At 57.8% G+C, this 18,853-nt stretch overlaps 1 protein-coding gene across 2 annotated transcripts; it reads right to left on the minus strand.

Annotated features, from left to right (window-relative positions):
- Positions 1-1,929: 1,929 nt before the first annotated feature.
- Positions 1,930-14,710, minus strand: LOC136115615 (maestro heat-like repeat-containing protein family member 7). Of its 2 annotated transcripts, none has more exons than XM_071814424.1 (19): positions 14,597-14,710; positions 9,225-9,304; positions 8,902-9,027; positions 8,681-8,760; positions 8,446-8,566; positions 8,045-8,134; positions 7,549-7,653; positions 7,127-7,295; positions 6,587-6,684; positions 6,016-6,165; positions 5,678-5,832; positions 5,220-5,364; positions 4,985-5,122; positions 4,613-4,789; positions 4,029-4,184; positions 3,761-3,862; positions 3,293-3,395; positions 2,979-3,038; positions 1,930-2,891 (listed from the first exon to the last, which is right to left on the minus strand). In XM_071814424.1, exons 3-19 carry the CDS (start codon positions 9,010-9,012, stop codon positions 2,758-2,760), a joined length of 2,094 nt encoding a protein of 697 aa, XP_071670525.1. In that variant the 5' UTR covers positions 9,013-9,027; positions 9,225-9,304; positions 14,597-14,710; the 3' UTR covers positions 1,930-2,757. The 2 variants fall into 2 exon arrangements, with proteins under 2 accessions (XP_071670525.1, XP_071670524.1); XM_071814423.1 differs by lacking the exon at positions 14,597-14,710 and adding an exon at positions 9,797-10,337.
- Positions 14,711-18,853: the final 4,143 nt, after the last annotated feature.

Genomic DNA, 18,853 nt, shown 5'->3' on the forward strand with positions numbered 1-18,853 from the left:
CTGACAGTGACCTCACACCCTCTACTGCCACTGCTGTGTGCTCATTGGTTACACTGACAGTGACCTCACACCCTCTACTGCCACCACTGTGTGCTCATTGGTTACACTGACAGTGACCTCACACCCTCTACTGCCACTGCTGTGTGCTCATTGGTTACACTGACAGTGACCTCACACCCTCTACTGCCACTGCTGTGTGCTCATTGGTTACACTGACAGTGACCTCACACCCTCTACTGCCACTGCTGTGTGCTCATTGGTTACACTGACAGTGACCTCACACCCTCTACTGCCACTGCTGTGTGCTCATTGGTTACACTGGCAATGACCTCACACCCTCTACTGCCACTGCTGTGTGCTCATTGGTTACACTGACAGTGACCTCACACCCTCTACTGCCACTGCTGTGTGCTCATTGGTTACACTGACAGTGACCTCACACCCTCTACTGCCACTGCTGTGTGCTCATTGGTTACACTGACAGTGACCTCACACCCTCTACTGCCACTGCTGTGTGCTCATTGGTTACACTGGCAATGACCTCACACCCTCTACTGCCACTGCTGTGTGCTCATTGGTTACACTGACAGTGACCTCACACCCTCTGCTGCCACCGCTGTGTTCTCATTGGTTATATTGACAGTGACCTCGCACCCTCTACTGCCACTGCTGTGTGCTCATTGGTTACACTGACAGTGACCTCACACCCTCTACTGCCACTGCTGTGTGCTCATTGGTTACACTGGCAATGACCTCACACCCTCTACTGCCACTGCTGTGTGCTCATTGGTTACACTGACAGTGACCTCACACCCTCTGCTGCCACCGCTGTGTTCTCATTGGTTATATTGACAGTGACCTCGCACCCTCTACTGCCACCGCTGTGTGCTCATTGGTTACACTGACAGTGACTTCACACCCTCTACTGCCACTGCTGTGTGCTCATTGGTTACACTGACAGTGACCTCACACCCTCTACTGCCACTGCAGTGTGCTCATTGGTTACACTGACAGTGACCTCGCACCCTCTACTGCCACCGCTGTGTGCTCATTGGTTACACTGACAGTGACCTCACACCCTCTACTGCCACTGCTGTGTGCTCATTGGTTACACTGACAGTGACCTCGCACCCTCTACTGCCACCGCTGTGTGCTCATTGGTTACACTGACAGTGACCTCACACCCTCTACTGCCACTGCTGTGTGCTCATTGGTTACACTGACAGTGACCTCACACCCTCTACTGCCACTGCTGTGTGCTCATTGGTTACACTGACAGTGACCTCACACCCTCTACTGCCACTGCTGTGTGCTCATTGGTTACACTGACAGTGACCTCACACCCTCTACTGCCACTGCTGTGTGCTCATTGGTTACACTGACAGTGACCTCACACCCTCTACTGCCACTGCTGTGTGCTCATTGGTTACACTGACAGTGACCTCGCACCCTCTACTGCCACCGCTGTGTGCTCATTGGTTACACTGACAGTGACCTCACACCCTCTGCTGCTGCTTGTTCTTCCAGAGCTGTTCTGGTTCCACTCCCCCACTCTCCTTCTCACCCCTTGTGTTGGTGCAAGGCCTGAGTGCTCTGGCAGCTTGGTCCCCGTCCTGCTGTGTGTCAGTGCTGTGAGCGCAGGCAGGGACAGGCAATGGGCACTGCTGTGACAGAGCTGGCCTCACAACAGCCTTTCCGGAGAGAAAGGTGATCTCCTATGGGCAGGATGGGAAGATTTCGGTCTTCGTACAGAGATTCTCCCAAGAACACGGCCACACAAGTGGCCACAGATGCAACACCATTGTACAGCTGAGCAGTGTGTGTGTGCAGGGCTGGTACAGCAGCGTCCTCTCACAGCCAGGCCTCCTGCCAGAGACCTGCAGGACCAGCAGAGCAGGGGCTGGGCTGTGCCCCTGTGCACTGGACACCCCACGGAAGGAGCCTCAGGTCAATCACCGTGCACTGTCCCCTCAAATCCACCATTTCCAGCCCTGGCCTCTCACCCAGAGAAGCTGTTCTTCCCTCCATGCATGGACACTGAATGAGTATTCAGCAGTCTGTGTTTGCTTTGTACAGCTGAGATGAGAGCATGCACACCGTGTACGTCAGGTGACATGAACCCGAGTGAGCACAAACACCATCAACTATTCCTTGGGGTTCCATGAAGGCCTGTGGCACAGACCAGGTCTTGAGGTCACTTCATGTTGGAAGAAGCATCCCATTGTTCACTGCCTGCATGCAGCACTGGGATGTGATTCCTTCACCCAAGGTCCTTGTGTCCATTCTTTCTGCCATGGGACATCTCAGATGGGTGCAGAGCAGGTGACACAGCGCAGGGCTGAGGTGCCTCCCGTCCATTGGGAGTGGCAACGGGAGGCCAGAGGGACACTGTGACTCCTGCCTCTGTGTTTAAAAGGGACCGACTCTGTCTCTGAACACTCCTGGGTGCAGAAGGAGTTCACGAGGCCAGCTCAGACAAGGACACCTGACAGACCCTGACATTTCTGTGTGTGACTCCAAGAACAAACCTCAGTGGCTCAGTGAGATTCATCTCAGTTGCTGGAATGGCTCATTGCAAGTGCTCCTGTCTGCTCCGTCACCCTTGCCCATGATCCTGGGTTGTGCTCTCAAAAGTACCAGAGCACTCAGAGAGGTTCTGGGGTCCTTGGAAAAGGCAGACATCCAACCCAACTTCAAGAAGGGCTCTTTATTAAAATCCAGCCGTTTTCCTCAAGAAGAGCTGCTCCTCCAGCTGGTTTAGCGCCAGCAGCACAGGGCTCTCAGGCTCCATCGAGATCTTGGCCGCTTCCATGAAGAGCACACGGTGACAATGGTCTGGGTTGCCAGGGAGCTGATGGAGGGGTCAGTCTCCTCCTCCAAGGGCTGAATGGCTGCAACAGAAAGAAGCAGAGCCCAAATGAGCTCCCATGTCTGCAGAGACCCCCAGGCATCCCCTCCCGACCACGCTCCCTGCTCACCTCTGCAGATCTCAGACAGACTCTCCTTGCTTGGGTCCCTCAGGTGCCGCACAGCCAGCCCTGGGCACAGAGCTCCATCAGCCCCTGCTCCCTCCCCTCATCAGCGCCGACCCCAGGGGAGAGCAGGAGCCGAGATCTTGGGACCGAGCAAGGCGGCCACCACGGCCACGTGCGTGGGCAGGGCTGGGAGGGGAGGCCAAGGGCCTGCACGGGGCAGCCGGGGCTCTGGAGCCACAGGGCTGCTCCTTGTGCCAGGGCAGCGGCGGGGACTGGGGTCGGGCTGCCAAAAGGGGGACCTGGGGGCTGTGACTCACCAATGAACCTCAAGGCGGCCTCTTGCAAGCTGGCCTGAGGGTCCCTCAGGTACGGCAGGCTCTGCCTCAAGAGCTCCTGAGCCCTGCTCCTGTCCCGCTCCAGCTGGAGAGAGCACAGGGGTGTGAGCACCTCACTGTCCCTCCCCAGCTGGCCAGACCAGTCCCTCCTCCCAGGAACCCACATTCCCCTTCCCCTCCGACCATTCCCGTGTCCCAGCCAGGAGCCCTGTGGGGCTGAGGCTGAAGACAGACACAGGCCGAGGGGTCCCAGGGGTGCTGAGTGCCCTCCCTCCCGCTGGCTGCGGGGCAGAGGGAAGAGCCCTTGGGGGCTCTGTTCTTGAGTTCAGGGAACAAGGATGCAGCTCAGGGCTGCAGCAGGACAGGCGAGGCACATCTGCAGAGCCCACAGCACAGACATGTGGGGCAGCCCCGTCCAGCCTGGGCCCTGGGCCCTGGGGTTGTCCTCACCAAGCTCTCTCCAGTCCTCCATGTCTGCTGAGTCTGCACGAGATGTCCGAGCTGTTTCCACTTGAGGAGCTCTGCTGCATCCAGGAGGGCTTCCCTGGCCACCTACAGAACAGCAGAAGCTGGGAGATGGCACCACGGTTGGGGAAGGAGACCTGGTGTCCCCCTCCTCTGGGCTTTGTTCCCGGGGTGATTCTGCCCTTAGGGAGCAGGGGTCCCAAACGTCCAGGGGTCTCTTCCCTGCATCACCGCTCAGCTTTGAAATCCGCACCTTGGCCACGCTCTGCACTTGGTCACTCATGTGGAAGAAGAGAGGGAGCAGGCCAAGTTGCACCGTGTTCTTCATCTTTCTCTTGTCGTTCTCCACCACCATCTTCATCAGGTCCCTGAAGAGGCTGATGGAGAACTTTCTCAGCTGGCTCAGCTCCTGGGAGGGAGAAGCACAGTAGGACCTGAGCACCAGCAGCTCTCTGCCCACGGGGAGCAGAAGCTCCTGCACGGCTGATGTGAGGGGAGATGCTCCAGGGCGGCGTTGTGCACACTGCAGTTGTGGCCAGATCTGTGGCCCTGGGTCCACGAAAGGCCACTCAAGAGACTTGTTAAGCAGTGCCTGTGCGTCAAAGTGCTCTCCCAACCACCCAGCATCCCCCACCAGCTTCAGCAGCCATGGTGGGGAGGAGCTGTGGGAGCAGCTGGCAGGGAGCAGCTGGGCTGGGCTGCAGAACCAGAAACCATCCCACAAGAGCCCCGGGGAGAAAGCGGAGGAGAAGCCCCTGCTCTGCGTGGCCGGGCTGAAGGGCAGATGTCATTGCCCAGTTCTCATCCACTAGGCTCAGGTTTATACACCAGCCTTACGTCATCAAAGAAGGGCAGGAGAAGCTTTGCCAGCACCACGGCGATGGGGCTGGCCTCCTCCCTCTCCAGCTGAGCCATCACGTTTCTGAAGACCACCAGAGCCTTGGTCTTGATGACGTTATTGCCGTACTGCAGGACCCACGACAGGTCTGGCAGCATGACCTTCATTTTTCTGGCCTGTATGAAGAAGAGAGTTTCCCTCTTGGCACCGGGTCCATGTCTGGAGAGCTCCCCAGGCAGCCAGCAGGTCCCACCATGGCAGGGAGGGCCCTTGGAGCAGGCACCCCAGCGCCTGACTGCCAGCCCAGGCCAAGCCCGAACCCACTGCACCCTTGGCTGCCACCACGGCTCCCTTGGCATGACCCTACTCACCATCTCTTCTCTCTCTGACAGCGTCATCAAGCCCCTGAGCACCAGGGAGAGCACCTTTGGTCTTCGCTGCCTCAGAAACCTCATGATGAGGTACATTGGAGCAAACTCCTCATCTTGCAGGTCATTGCTGGCCAGGATCTGAAAGCAAAGCCAGCAGTGAGCGACCGGCAGAGCTGGTGGGGTTCCTTGCACCGTGCAGCTCCTGGGGCACCAGGAGCTTTATCCAGTAACTCACAGCCAAGCGAAGGATGGATGTGTCCTCCCAGCATGTATGTAAGACCCTACGGTGCCGGTCCTGGAGTTGGATGTGCAGCTCCTTCAACACGTTCTGCAGGGTCTGGGGCACGGAGAACATCACCTCCCACAGTGCCAGGGCAGTGCTGCGGGAGAGCGCTCTGTCAGCAGGGCAGCCTGGGCCACAGCAGCGTGGCCGGGCCAGCGCTGCAGGACGGTGGGGATGCCCTGGGCAGCAGCAGAGGCTGAGCTGGTGCTCCCGTGGGGCTGGCAGGAGCACAGTGGGGGGCTCTGGGCTGGCTTGCTCAGCTGTGGCTGCTGCGGGCCTGGCTGACCCCCAGCACTGGGAAGCGTGGTGGGATGGAGGGTCCTGCTCCTTGGGGGTGTCCTGCAGGATTTGTTGGCTCTGTGTCCCTCTCCCCACAGGGAACAAGCCCTCATGGCTTTTGGGGCCAGTACCTGTCTGCTGGTGGTGCGATTGTCAGCAGCGTGGACACCACCTCCCCAGGGCACTTGTCAGCCATCCAGACAATTAGGGACACCACTCTCTGCCGGGCTGGGGCCGTGTTGATGCACCCCAGGGTTTTGTGGATGCAGCTCGTGATCTTTGGCACCTGGAGGAGACACAGGTGAGGATGGTGCTGCCACTGGAGTGCAGCCATTTCCTCACTGCCCTTCCCATCCCTCTCTGTCGCCTTCATGTGGCTTCACTTTACTGGGATTTGAGAGGAAGAGATGGATGGAGGGAGAACAAGGTCTGACAGGGCCGAAGGGCAATCCAGCCAAAGACCACTTACATCCACCAGCCAGAAATCGCAGTCTCTCTTGACCATGTCCAGCATGTTTCTGGCCGCCTTCTTGTCAAAGGTGCTGGAGTCGGTCAGTGCCTCGATGAACACCAGGACCATGTCTGTTCTGTCGGAAGGCTGGAGATGTTCTGCAAAGAGCTAAGGGAGGAAGGGAGGCAGCGAAGCCAAGTCACACCGAGTGCCCTGGTGCTGCTGCTTCGCCGGGCGGTGCCAGCAGCCCTGCAGAGACGCCCGGCGGTGCTGTGGGTGCTGCGGCAAAGCTGGCAGCAGGGGCGGCAGGGACTGCTGGGGAGGAGGAGGAGAGAGGCCCGGGGTGAGGGGGGAGAGTTGGAGTCATGGGCAGAGGGTGCTGGTCCTGCCGTGAACCAGGGCTTGCTGGTGGCCAGCAGGACTGGGGCTGCTGCTGGGACACTGGAGAGCAGCCCTCGCATGGTCCCTGCTCGGGGACAGCAGGAACCCTCTCAGCAGGGATAGGGAGGCCACAGCAGCCCCCTGAGTTTGGAGGCCTTTGCTCTCACAAGACCCCTGCTGGTGCCACAGCAAGGGGGGAGCTCATTACCTTGGTAATGTGAGGAGCTCTGGACGAAGAGGTCAAGGAGGCGACCTCGGCTTCCCAGTCCTCCTGGAGCTGTGCATTCTCCTCTGGCACCGTCACACCTAAAAAGCAGGGAAATACAGAAGAGCTGGTAAGACACAGCAGCTTCGCCAGTACCGGACAGAGCTTTGAACCTGGAATGCCCAAGCAGGGAGGTTATGACCAACAGTCAGGGGAGGAGGTGGTGGAGAGCAGTGCCACGGAAAGGCTGACCCTCCTCCAGTGCACATGTGCGAATGCTCCTGGCCCTGGAAACTCCAAGGCCCTAGAGCTCTGCATGCAGTGCCACAGTTCAGTCCCCCATGGCTGGAATAGCAGTGATGTGGGGGACGTCTCGCATGGCTGCAGTGCTGCGGGTCAGGAGCAGAGGAGGGACAGTGCTGGTGACATGGTGTTGTCTCCAGGAAGCAGCAGAAGAGTCCATCACAACACCCAGGAAGACAAGCAGAGGTGCTGGCTGATGTGGCTGTGCAGAGGGATGTATCCCACCACAGCTTCTCTTACAGTGTTGCTGACACTTGAATTGGAAGAGGAAACAGAGAGTGTCCAAAGCCAAGCAGCTGGTCTCTTCTTCCTTGAATGACAGGAATAGGAGGAGATGTCCTAGCAGCTGTCCAAGGATTGGCATCTGGATCTCAGCACCGGAATCATCTCTGTCCTCATTCGGATCAGCCTGGACAAGGGCAAAGGAAGTGCAGAAGGGCTGAGGGTATGTGGGGCCAAAGCCCTGAACCCAAGAATGTGCCCAGGGCTGGATCGAGGGTGGTCAGAGCTTTGCAGGGCCCTGCAGACCCCAATCCCAGAACAGCCCCATGCAGGCAGAGCTGCCAGACCTGGGTTCCCTCGGTGCTCCTTGGGCAGTCCCGGCCAACACAGGACTGGGGCAGAGCTGGGTCCTGGCAGAGCAGGGAGTGCCTGGTCCTTACCTTCAGTGAGGAGTAGTTGGTCAGCAAGAAGCTCAGCAGCCTCATCCTGCCCACAGCCCTCTCCCGCACAGATGCCCTCTCAGAGGTGCTGAAAGTCAAGAGCATCTGGGAAGAGAGAAGCTGCTGGTGAGCCCTGGGAGCAGCCACCGCTCCAGCAGAAGCAGCACTGCTCAAGTCCAGGCTTGGACTGGCCTAGTCTATTAAGGCTTCCTATGATCTGGAACAAAGCCTGTAATGGGCTTCCTGTCCTCTGGCAGGCTTGGGACAAATGCCCCGGGCCAGCCCTGCGGCCAGGCAGGAAGGCGGATGCCACCCTCTGCGGCCACTGTGCTGCGGAAGAGCCTGGTGGGCAGCCCCTGGCTCCCCAAGGAGGTGGGCACCCTCCCGGCAGCGCTCTCTGCACGGCACGGGTGGGACTGTCACCTCCAGAGTGGACACCCCGTCCCCCAGGGCGAGGAACAGCCCTGGTGAAGCCCACTCTTTGCACACGCCAGACCTGGAAGATATCCTGCATCTTCTCACTGACTTGAGAGGCAGGAGAGTTGAGCACCAACGCCACAAGCATGCTGTCCACAGCCTTCATGGTCTGCAAGGAAGACAACGAGTTATGGCCACGTTTCCTGCCATCCCCCTCACCCCAAGAGACTGATCTGAAGTCCCAGCACCAAGGGAGGACTCGTGCGCTGCTTCACGGTGCCTGGGAGAGACCCAGGGGCAAATAATCTGCTGCTGTCAGAGCAGCCCATGGCACTGGATGAGGCCAGGCCCACGGGAACGGGGGAAGGGACAACAGTGGGAAAGCAAAGCCTGTCTGGGATCTCTGGTCATAGCGCAGCACGGGGTGACCAGAGAGCAGCCCAGAGGGACTGGGGCTCCTGTAGCTCCCCCAGCACTTACCATGAAGTAGAGGTAAGGTTTCAGGTCCCTCATTTCCTCTTTTGGAGGAAGCATGAAGACGCTGGAGAAGCAGGCCTGGATGTGGCTCCTATCTTTGCCTTCCAGCACCTCCTCCACGAAGCTACAAAGAGAGAGGGGCCAGTAGGACATGGGTGCTGGGAGCAGTGCCTGGAGGTCTCGTACAGGTGGACACGGGGCTCTGGGGCAGGAGTCCCCAGGAAGGATGGACAGGTACCTCATGTCGGCCATGGCAAATGCGGCAATCCGCTGCACCACTGTGGGCAGTTGGTCCCTGGGCTCCTCTTCCAGCAGCACCTGCAGAGCACAGCCGGGATGGGACCTGGCAGCTGCCAGCACCCAGTGCCACCAGCCCCCGGCCCTGCCCAGCACTGTCCTCACAGGTGCCGGTGCCGGGGGCATTGCTCACTTCCCCAGCGCTGCCGGGTATCCCCTCACCTCGATATTCTCTACCAGCTCGTATCTCTGGCAGAAGAGGTCTAGGCCCTGGGACAAGTCGTTGTATGTTGCATCTCTGAAGATCATGGCAATGCATTTAAGGAACTCCATCTTCTGTTCCTCGTCCTGGCAGCCAGGGGACAGAGAGACAAACAGGAAGCATGAGATGAGGACTCGCGGCCAGCGGCACCGCAGCATGGGGTGCAGTGCCCATTAGAGACCTGGGAGCAGCAGCTCTGCCCAGCCAGCGCCCTCCAGCACCCCGCAGCAGAGCCCCTGCCAGCAGACGCCGGCACAGCCGCCTTCCAAAGGGCCGCGGTTACCTTGTCTGGGCTGCTGAAAAGGGACACGATGGAGTCCACATGTTCTGGTTCCACCTCATACGCGGGTAACGAATCGGCATCTAATAAAGGAGGAGAGCAGGGAGGGCTGCACAGAGGGTTTGCAGGCAAGAGAGAGCAGAGGAAGGAGCTCTGCCCCATGTCCATCCCAGTGCCCGCTGCCCCGGCACAGCCTCCCTGTGCGTGTGGGGGCTGGAGGGTGCCCAGCAGAGGGGCTGCGATGCTGGAGCCAGGCAGGATGGGGAAAGCCCCCAGTGCAGCGGGTGAGGAACTCGCTTCAGACAGGCAGGAAAGGTCCCCGTCCCGCAGCACGGTGCCTCCTGCCCGCCCAGCTGCCTCTCGCTGCCCGTGCCCTGCAGCAGGAGCTGGGTCCCCTCTGCCCGCAGAGGCTGCGCTGGGGCCGGCGCCCAGCTCGGAGCAGCCCTGGGCTTCAGGCAGCATCATCACCACCCATGGGAACCCCTGCCAGCGTGTGGGGAAACGTGATTTTGGTGTGGAGCGGGGAGCGATCGCGGGGCCCCACCCTGCCCAGACAATCAGGGCCCCTCACTCACCGATCTGCAGTGGCTGGACCACATCCACCTGGTTGGGCTGCGGTGGAGATCTGACCTCCTGGGGACCCCCAACCTCCTCCTGCCAGGCCACCCGGGGGCGGCTGGGGGGTCTCTCCTGCCAGCCCAGCCTAGGTCGGATGGGGGGTCTCTCCGCCATTTTTCAGTCAATGGGGAAGGACTACGGATGAAGAAGGCGGACGCTTCGGCAAACGCCTCGGTGCTGCAGCTCTGCCAGAGGCAGCGGTGAAAGGTGTGGGATGCGCCCGTGTGCTCCTCGTCGGGGAAAGACGGGAGCTGAGCTCAGGATCTCCCTGCTCCAAGTCTGCCGGGGGCAGCAGAGTCTGCCGGGGCAGCAGAGCCGGGTTGTGGTTGGGCTCGATGATCTTAAGGGTCGCTTCCAACCAAGAAGATTCTCTGATTCTCTGAGAGACGTGGGCTACGCTCGGGGCTCTCGCCAGCTCCGTGCTCGCACCCTGTCCCGTCACTGTCCTGTCGGACAGTGTGGGCTGGGCCCGCAGCGGCGTTGAGCACATGCGGGGCAGTGGGTGTCACCAAGTGACGTCACAAAGGGCCCCACTGTGACCCTGTGCCTGGGCAGGGAGGGTCAGGATGTCCCAAGGGCCCCACTGTGACCCTGTGCCTGGGCAGGGAGGGTCAGGATGTCCCTTGGGAGGCACAGGCCAGCTCAGCCCTGGGCACCTGGCTGCTGAGTTTCCATCCCAGTTTCTAAAAGCTCCAGCACCCATTGCTCTGAGCAGAGTCTTGAACAGTCTGCTGCACCGCTCCATGTTCCCAGCGGCTGGTGCATGATGGGGGTGTCACAGACACACTCAATGCCACGCTCCTTGCTCCCGGTGCCTATGAGGATGTTGCGGAAAGGATCCCGTTGGCTGGCTCAGTTCTCTCTGGGCTGCCAGGGGTGGCAGATGCACTCGATCCCCAATCACCCCCAGCCAAACCAGAGCAGTTTGGTCCAGGCCAAGAACTCCTGCCAGGAGACCCACGGGGATGCAGAAGAGCAGATGAACGCTGGTAATTTGTGAGCGCATGAGTCTCAGACACACTTTTCTTACTGTGCGCAACGTGACTGCGAGCCTATCACTTCACTCCATAAATACGACAGCCTGGATGAGCCCACTGTGAGCTCTCCCTGCTAAATAAGTGAGCTGTGTGGCAATGGTTTTGCTACTCAGAGATAAGTTTAATATTAATCATTTACCTTAAGTAGATGCACACTAAATATAATCAATTCTTTTGGGACATAAGCTGGTATGATTTTTAATATACTCTTTGCTTTTGTTACTTGGTAAGCTGGATTTGCTAAAATTTTAGGCTGCGAAGTTCTGCTCATATCTACCAAAAGCAACTCCAAACTACACTGATCACTTACAAGACAAGGTCCGTATTGCACTTCGCCGAGAAGAAAGGAATTTGCGTCCAGGCAAAACAGCACCTGCAAGGCTATGGACAATAAACAACGTCTACAGCTCAACACAGCAAAGCCCACGTGGAATCAGAGAAGTTTGCCACTGGAGCTTTAAACAGGGACTCCAGGGCGAACGGTTATCAGGGAGAGAAGAATCCTGACCGTGTGCTCCGTGAACGGGTACAGGCACCTGCAGAGAAGGTCAGCAGCACTGGGCTTGGCGTATTTCCCCCATTCAGTGAACGATAGAGTGAACCTGCCACGGAATTCACAGTATCACAGTATCACAGTGTGTTTGGGATTGGAAGGGACCTCAAAAGATCATCCAGTCCAATCCCCCTGCTGGAGCAGGAACGCCTAGGAGAGGTCGCACAGGAACATGTCCAGGCGGGTTTGAATGTCTGCAGGGAAGGAGACTCCATAACCTCCCTGGGCAGCCTGTTCCAGTGCTCTGTCACCCTCACTGAGAAGAAGTTCTTTCTCAAATTTAAGTGGAACCTCTTGTGTTCCAGCTTGATCCCATTGCCCCTTGTCCTATCATTGTTTGCCACTGAGAAGAGCCCGGCTCCATCCTCGTGCCACTCACCCTTTATATATTTATAAACATTAATAAGGTCACCCCTCAGTCTCCTCTTCTCCAAACTAAAGAGCCCCAGCTCCCTCAGCCTTTCTTCATAAGGGAGATGCTCCACTCCCTTCAGCATCTTTGTTGCCCTATGCTGGACTCTCTCCAGCAGTTCCCTGTCCTTCTGGAACTGAGGGACCACAACTGGGCACAATATTCCAGGTGTGGTCTAACCAGGGTGGAGTAGAGAGGATGGAGGACCTCTCTGACCTACTGACCACCCCTCCTCTAATACACCCCAGGTACCATTGGCCTTCCTGGCCACAAGGGCCCAGTGCTGGCTCATGGTCATCCTGTTGTCCACCAGGACACCCAGGTCCCTTTCCCCTACACTGCTCTCTAATAGGTCATTCCCCAACCTATACTGGAACCTGGGGTTGTTCCTGCCCAGGTGCAGGACTCTACACTTTCCCTTGTTAAATTCCATCAGGTTATCCCCCGCCCAACTCTCCAGCCTGTCCAGGTCTCTGATGGCAGCACAGCTTCCAGTGTCAGCCACTCCTCCCAGCTTGGTGTCATCAGCAAACTTGCTGATGGTACACTCAATTCCCTCATCTAAATCGTTAATGAATATATTGAATAATATTGGCCCCAGTACTGACCCCTGAGGCACTCCACTAGATACTGGCCTCCAACTGGACTCCGCACCATTGACCGCCACTCTCTGGCTTCTCTCTTTAAGCCAGTTTGCAACCCACCTCACTACTCTATTGTCCAGACCACACCTCCTCAATTTAGCTGTGAGGATGCTGTGGGAGACTGTGTCAAAGGCTTTACTGAAGTCAAGGTAGACCACATCCACCGCTCTGCCATCATCCATCCACCTTGTCACATTCTCATAAAAGGCTATGAGGTTGGTCAAGCATGACTTACCCTTGGTAAAGCCATGCTGACTGCCCCTAATGACCCTCTTATCCCTGATGTGCCTTGAGATGACACCAAGGATAAGCTGTTCCATTACTTTCCCAGGGACAGAGGTGAGGCTGACCGGTCTATAATTACCCGGGTCCTCCTTCTTGCCCTTTTTGAAGCCTGCAGTGACATTTGCTTTCCTCCAATCCTCGGGCACCTCTCCCGTTTCCCAAGACTTGGCAAAAATGATGGAGAGCGGTCCAGCAATGACTTCAGCCAGCTCCCTCAGCACCCGCGGATGCATCCCATCTGGACCCAGGGATTTATGGATGTCCAGACTATTTAATTGTTCCCTAACCCAGTCCTCATCGACTAAAGCAAACTCCTCCATTAACCTGGCTTCATCCGGGGTCTCAGGGGTACAGGGTTCCCCAGGACAGCCTCCAGCGGAGTAGACAGAGACAAAGGTGGCATTCAGCAATTCTGCCTTCTCTGTGTCTTCTGCCACCAGGGCACCCACCTCATTCATCAGTGGGCCTACATTGCCTCTGGTATTAGTTTTATCTGCTATGTATTTGAAAAAGTTCTTCTTGCTGTCCTTGACCCCTCTCGCCAGCTGTAATTCTAAGGAGGCCTTGGCTACCCTAGCTGCCCTCCTGCATCCTCTAACAGCAGCCTTATATTCCTCCCAAGTGGCCAGCCCCTGCTTCCATGACCTGTAAACTCGCCTCTTCTGCTTGAGCATACCCAACAGACCCCTATTCAACCACGCAGGCCTCCTGGCTCCCTTCCTCGACTTCCTGCGTGTGGGGATGCTCTGATCCTGAGCATGGAAGAAGCAATCTCTGAATGCAATCCAGCTCTCTTGGGCCCCTTTTCCTTCAAGCAGTCTTGCCCATGGGATTGCCCCCAGCAATTGCTTGGAAAGGCCGAAATTAGCCCTGCCAAAGTCCAGGGTTGCAATTCTACTTGCTGTTCTGTTCCTGCCACACGAGATGCTGAACTCCACCCTCTCGTGGCCACTGCAACCCAGGCAGCCCTCGACCTTTACTGCTTCGACCAGACCCTCTTTGTTAGTGAGGATGAGATCCAGCAGTGCACCTCTCCTGGTCGGCTCCTCCACCATCTGCATGAGGAAGTTATCATCAATGCGCTGGAGGAACCTCCTGGACTGTGGCTGGCTGGCTGAATGGTCCTTCCAGCCATTAATAAATACTGGCCATCATTAATAAATACTGATCGTTATTAATAAATGCTGATCACCATTAATAAATATTGATCCTTATTCATAATGCTGATCATCATTAATAAATACTTGCCATCATTAATAAATACTGATCATCATTAATAAATACTGATCATCATTAATAAATACTGACCGTCATTAATAAATACTGATTGTCATTAATAAATACTGATCGTTACTAATAAATACTGACCACCATTAATACATACTGATCGCCATTAATAAATACTGACCATCACTAATAAATACTGATCGTTATTAATAAATGCTGATCACCATTAATAAATATCAATCCTTATTAATAATGCTGATTGTCATGAATAAATACTGACCATCATTAATAAATGCTGATTGTCCTTAATAAATACTGACCATCATTAATAAATACTGATCGTCATTAAGAAATAGTGACCGTTATTAATAATTACTGATCACCATTAATAAATATTGATCCTTATTAATAATGCTGATCATCATTAATAAATACTGACCATCATTAATAAATGCTGATTGTCCTTAATAAATACTGACCATCATTAATAAATACTGATCGTCATTAATAAATACTGACCATCATTAATAAATACTGATCGTCATTAATAAATACTGACCGTTATTAATAATTACTGATCACCATTAATAAATACTGACCATCATTAGTAAATACTGATCATTAGTAAATACTGAGCTCAAGGCTCAGGTTGGGCTCCAGGTCAGGCTCCAGGCTCAGGTTGGGCTCCAGGTCAGGCTCCAGGCTCAGGTCGGGCTCCAGGTCGGGCTCCAGGCTCAGGTTGGGCTCCAGGTCAGGCTCCAGGCTCAGGTTGGGCTCCAGGTCGGGCTCCAGGCTCAGGTTGGGCTCCAGGTCGGGCTCCAGGCTCAGGTTGGGCTCCAGGTCAGGCTCCAGGCTCACGTTGGGCTCCAGGTCGGGCTCCAGGGTCAGGTTGGGCTCCAGGTTGGGCTCCAGGCTCAGGTCGGGCTCCAGGTCGGGCTCCAGGCTCAGGTTGGGCTCCAGGTCGGGCTCCAGGCTCAGACTGGGCTCCAGGCTCAGGTCCAGCGCTTCCCCGCAGAGCAGCCCGGGGCTCTGGGCAAAGCCACGCAGCTCGTCGCCCAAGGGAAACAGGTCCATGGTCACCGGGCTCCAAACACCCCGGAGCAAAAACCAGAGCGGCCCCAGGACACCCGGGCTCCAAAAGAGCCTGGAAAAGGGACACAAAGAGTTAAATTGGGGGGGAGTGAAGTGGCTGCTGATGCTGAGAAACCCCCGGGGGTTCGGGGCTGGGGGGAAAGGGGGGATCTGTATGAAAACTGCTCTGGGGAAAAGGGGGGAAGGGGTTGGGCTGCACGGGAATGGGAGGAGGGACGGGAAAACGGGAGAGGGAAACGGGGGAAGAGGGAAAAGGGGGGAAAGGGAAAAGGGAGAAAGAGGGAAAAGGGGGAAAAAGGGAGGAAAGAGGGGAAGAGGGGGAAAGGGGGGAAAGAGGGAAAAAGGGGGGAAAAGGGGAAGAGGGGGGAAAGGGGGAAAGAGGAAAAAGAGGGGGAAAGGGGGGAAAGAGGGGAAGAGGGAAAAGGAGGGAAAGAAGGAAAAAGGGGAAGGGGGAAAGGGGGAGAAAGGGGGGGAAAGGGGGGAAGGGAAAAAGAGGAAAGGGGGGAGAGGGGAAGGGAAAAGAGGGAGGGGGAAGGGGGAAAAAGGGGGAAAAAGGGAGAGGGGGGAAGGGGGAAGAGGGGGGAGAGGGAAAGAGGAAAAGAGGGAAAAGGGGGGAGAGGGGAAGAAGGAGAAGGGGGAAAGAGGGAAAAAGGGGGAAACAGGGATAAAGGGGGAAAGAGGAAAAATATGGAAAAAGGGGGGAAGAGGGGAAAGGGGGAAAGAGGAAAAGGGGGTGAAAGGGGGGAAGGGAAAAAGAGGGGAAAGAGGGATAGAGGGAGAGAGGGAAAAAGGGAAAGAGGGGAAAGAGGAAAAAGGGGGGAAAAGAGGGGAAAGAGGGAAAAAGAGGGGAAGAGGGATAAAGGGGGAAGAGAGAAAAGGGAGGCAAGAGGGGAAAGAGGAGAAGGGGGGGAAAGAGGAAAAAGAGGGAAAAAGGGGGGGAAAGGGAAAAAGGGGGGAAAGAGGGATAAAGGGGGAAAAGGGGGCAAAAGAGGGAAGAGGGGGAGGAAAGAGGGAAAAAGTCTGTGGGGGGATTGATGGCGGATCTGCCCCAGCCCCGGGGTCTCTCCTGGAGGGGAGGGACGGGCGGGCTCCAGCGGGGGTGCTGAGGAGATGAGGGGACACGAGGGACACGAGGGACACGAGGGGACGATGAAGGGACCCGAGGGACGCGACGGGACACGATGGGACATGAGGGGACACGATGGGACATGAAGGGACACGAGGGACCCGAGGGACGCGATGGGACATGAAGGGACACGAGGGACCCGAGGGGACGCGATCTCCTCACCCGGCGTTTCCCGCCCCGGCGCTTCCCGCCCGCCGGCGCCGCGGCCACGCCCCCTCGCCGCCGGCCACGCCCCCTCGCCGGCGTCACGTCCGGGAGTGTGTGGCGGGAAAAGGCGGGAGGGAGGAGAGGGAGGCGCCGCCGTTTTGGTGGAGGTTGTGAGGGGAACTGGGGGTCGGCGTGAGGGGCATTGGGGGTCGGTGTGGGGGGAGGAATTGGGGTCGGCGTCAGGGGCATTGGGGGTCGGTGTGAGGGGGGGATTTGGGGGGCAGTGTGGGGGTGGGGATTTGGGGTCGGTGTGAGGGGGGAATTGGGGGACGGTGTGGGGGAGGAACTGAGGGTCGGTGTGAGCGGGACATTAGGGGTCGGTGTGGGGAGGAATTGAGGATCGGTGGGGGGGGCTTGGGGGGTCGGTGTGAGGGGGAATTGGGGGTCGGTGTGGGGGAAGTTGGGGGTTGGTCTGGGGAGGATTTGAGGGGTCAGTGTGGGGAGGATTTGGGGGTCGATGTGAGGGGCATTAGGGGTTGGTGTGGGGGGCAGGAACTGGGGGTCAGTGTGTGGGGGGGCATTGGGGGTCGGTGCGAGGGGGAATTAGGGTCCAGTGGGGGGGCACTGGGGGTCGGTGTTTGAGGGGGGAATTGGGGGGCCGGTGTGGGGGGGTCAGTGCAGGGGGGGCCTTGGGGGTCGGTGTGAGGGGGCATTGGGGGTCAGTCTGGGGAGGAATTGGGGGTCGGTGTGGGGGGGGCATTGGGGATCAGTGTGGGGGGGAATTGGGGGTCGGTGTGGGGGGGAATTGGGGTCTGGTGTGGGGGGGGGGGGACATTGGGGGTCGGTGTGAGGGGGAATTGGGGGTCGGTGTGGGGGGGAAGTTGGGGGTTGGTCTGGGGAGGATTTGAGGGGTCAGTCTGGGGAGGATTTGGGGGTCGATGTGAGGGGCATTAGGGGTTGGTGTGGGGGGCGTTGGGGGTCAGTGCGAGGGGGAATTAGGGTCCGGGGGGGGATTGGGGGTCTGTGTTTGAGGGGGGAACTGGGGGGTTGGTGTGCGGGGGCGGCCTTGGGGGTCGGTGTGAGGGGGCATTGGGGGTCAGTCTGGGGAGGAATTGGGGGTCGGGGGGGCATTTGGGGGTCGGTGGGGGGGAGCTGGGGGTCGGGGTTTGGGGGGAGCTGGGGGTCGGGTGGGGGGTGGATTGAGGGTCGGTGTGAAGGGAATGGGGGGCCATGAGGGGAACGGAGGCGCAGAAACAACTTTACAGCCTCCGGAGCCATGAACCTCCACACCCCGCAGGGCTCCAGAGCAGCTGCGTTCGTTTCGCCGTCGGGCGCAAGGGGAGCGATGGTTCCACCCCTCGTGCGCCGCTCCGAGCGGCAGGAGCTGCGTTTAAATACAGCGAGGTGCTCGTGTCCCAGCGACCCCGGAGCGCCCGCACACATCCATAACCTTTCCCGCTCATCACTGCCGTAGTCTCCGCCTGGACGCCCCCTGTTCGCCTGCGCGGCGCCACCTGGTGCTCTGGAGGAGGGGTCTTTGGATGAAGGCTCCTTCAGCTTCCTCAGGTTTGGCTCCTTGTGTTGAATGGACTGGGACCCAAGCTCCAGGTCGGTTGAACCCAGCCTGGCGCCCCCTTTTTGCTGTAAATCTCGGTTCTCTCGTCCCCTCGAGTTCACAGCTGGTGCCGTAAAACTCCTGATCCTGGCACTGCTGGGTTCTGGTTTCCTTACCATGAGTTCACCTAAAGCTCTGAACTAAGGGCTCGTGTGGCTCAGCCCTAAAGTGTTGGCTCGTTAGTGGGCACCCAATTATGTTTTGTTAACCCTTAAAATGTTCGTGCCCTCTATCAGACCCAGGAGTTCGGGCGGGGATTCAGTTCAGGAGGGACCCGGGAGTAACCCTAAGGACCCAGTAGTTGGGGGGTGTCAAGGGTTAAGATCGTGAAACCGTGGGGACCCCTAATGTCCCCAGGGGCCATTGTGACATCCTGGGGACCCTGCATTGTCCCCAGGGTGTTGTGACACCATGGGGACCCACTTTGTCCCCAGGGCCCATTGTGACGTCTCAGGATCCCCCATTGTTTCCAGGGCCCATTGTGACATGCTGGGGACCCCAAATGTCCCCAGGGCCCATTGTGACATTCTGGGGACCCCCTTGTCCCCAGGGCCCATCGTGGCACCGAGGGGACCCCCCCCCCCCTAGTCCCCAGGGCCCATTGTGGCACCATGGACACCCCCTTTGTCCCCAGGGCCCATTGTGACATCCCAGGACCCCACCTTGTCCCCAGGGTCCCTTCTGACAGGGTGGGGACCCCCCTTTCTCCCCAGGGCTCATTGTGACGTCCCAGGACCCCTCGTTGTCCCCAGTGCCCATTGTGACATCCTGGGGACCCCCCTTGTCCCCAGGGCCCATTGTGAAATCCGGGGAACCCCCTGGTCTCCAGGGCCCATAGTGGTACCGTGGGGACTCGTCCTGTCACTTGGGTCCATT

The sequence above is a fragment of the Patagioenas fasciata genome, chromosome 13 (genome assembly GCF_037038585.1).
Source record: "Patagioenas fasciata isolate bPatFas1 chromosome 13, bPatFas1.hap1, whole genome shotgun sequence".
Taxonomy (NCBI): domain Eukaryota; kingdom Metazoa; phylum Chordata; class Aves; order Columbiformes; family Columbidae; genus Patagioenas; species Patagioenas fasciata.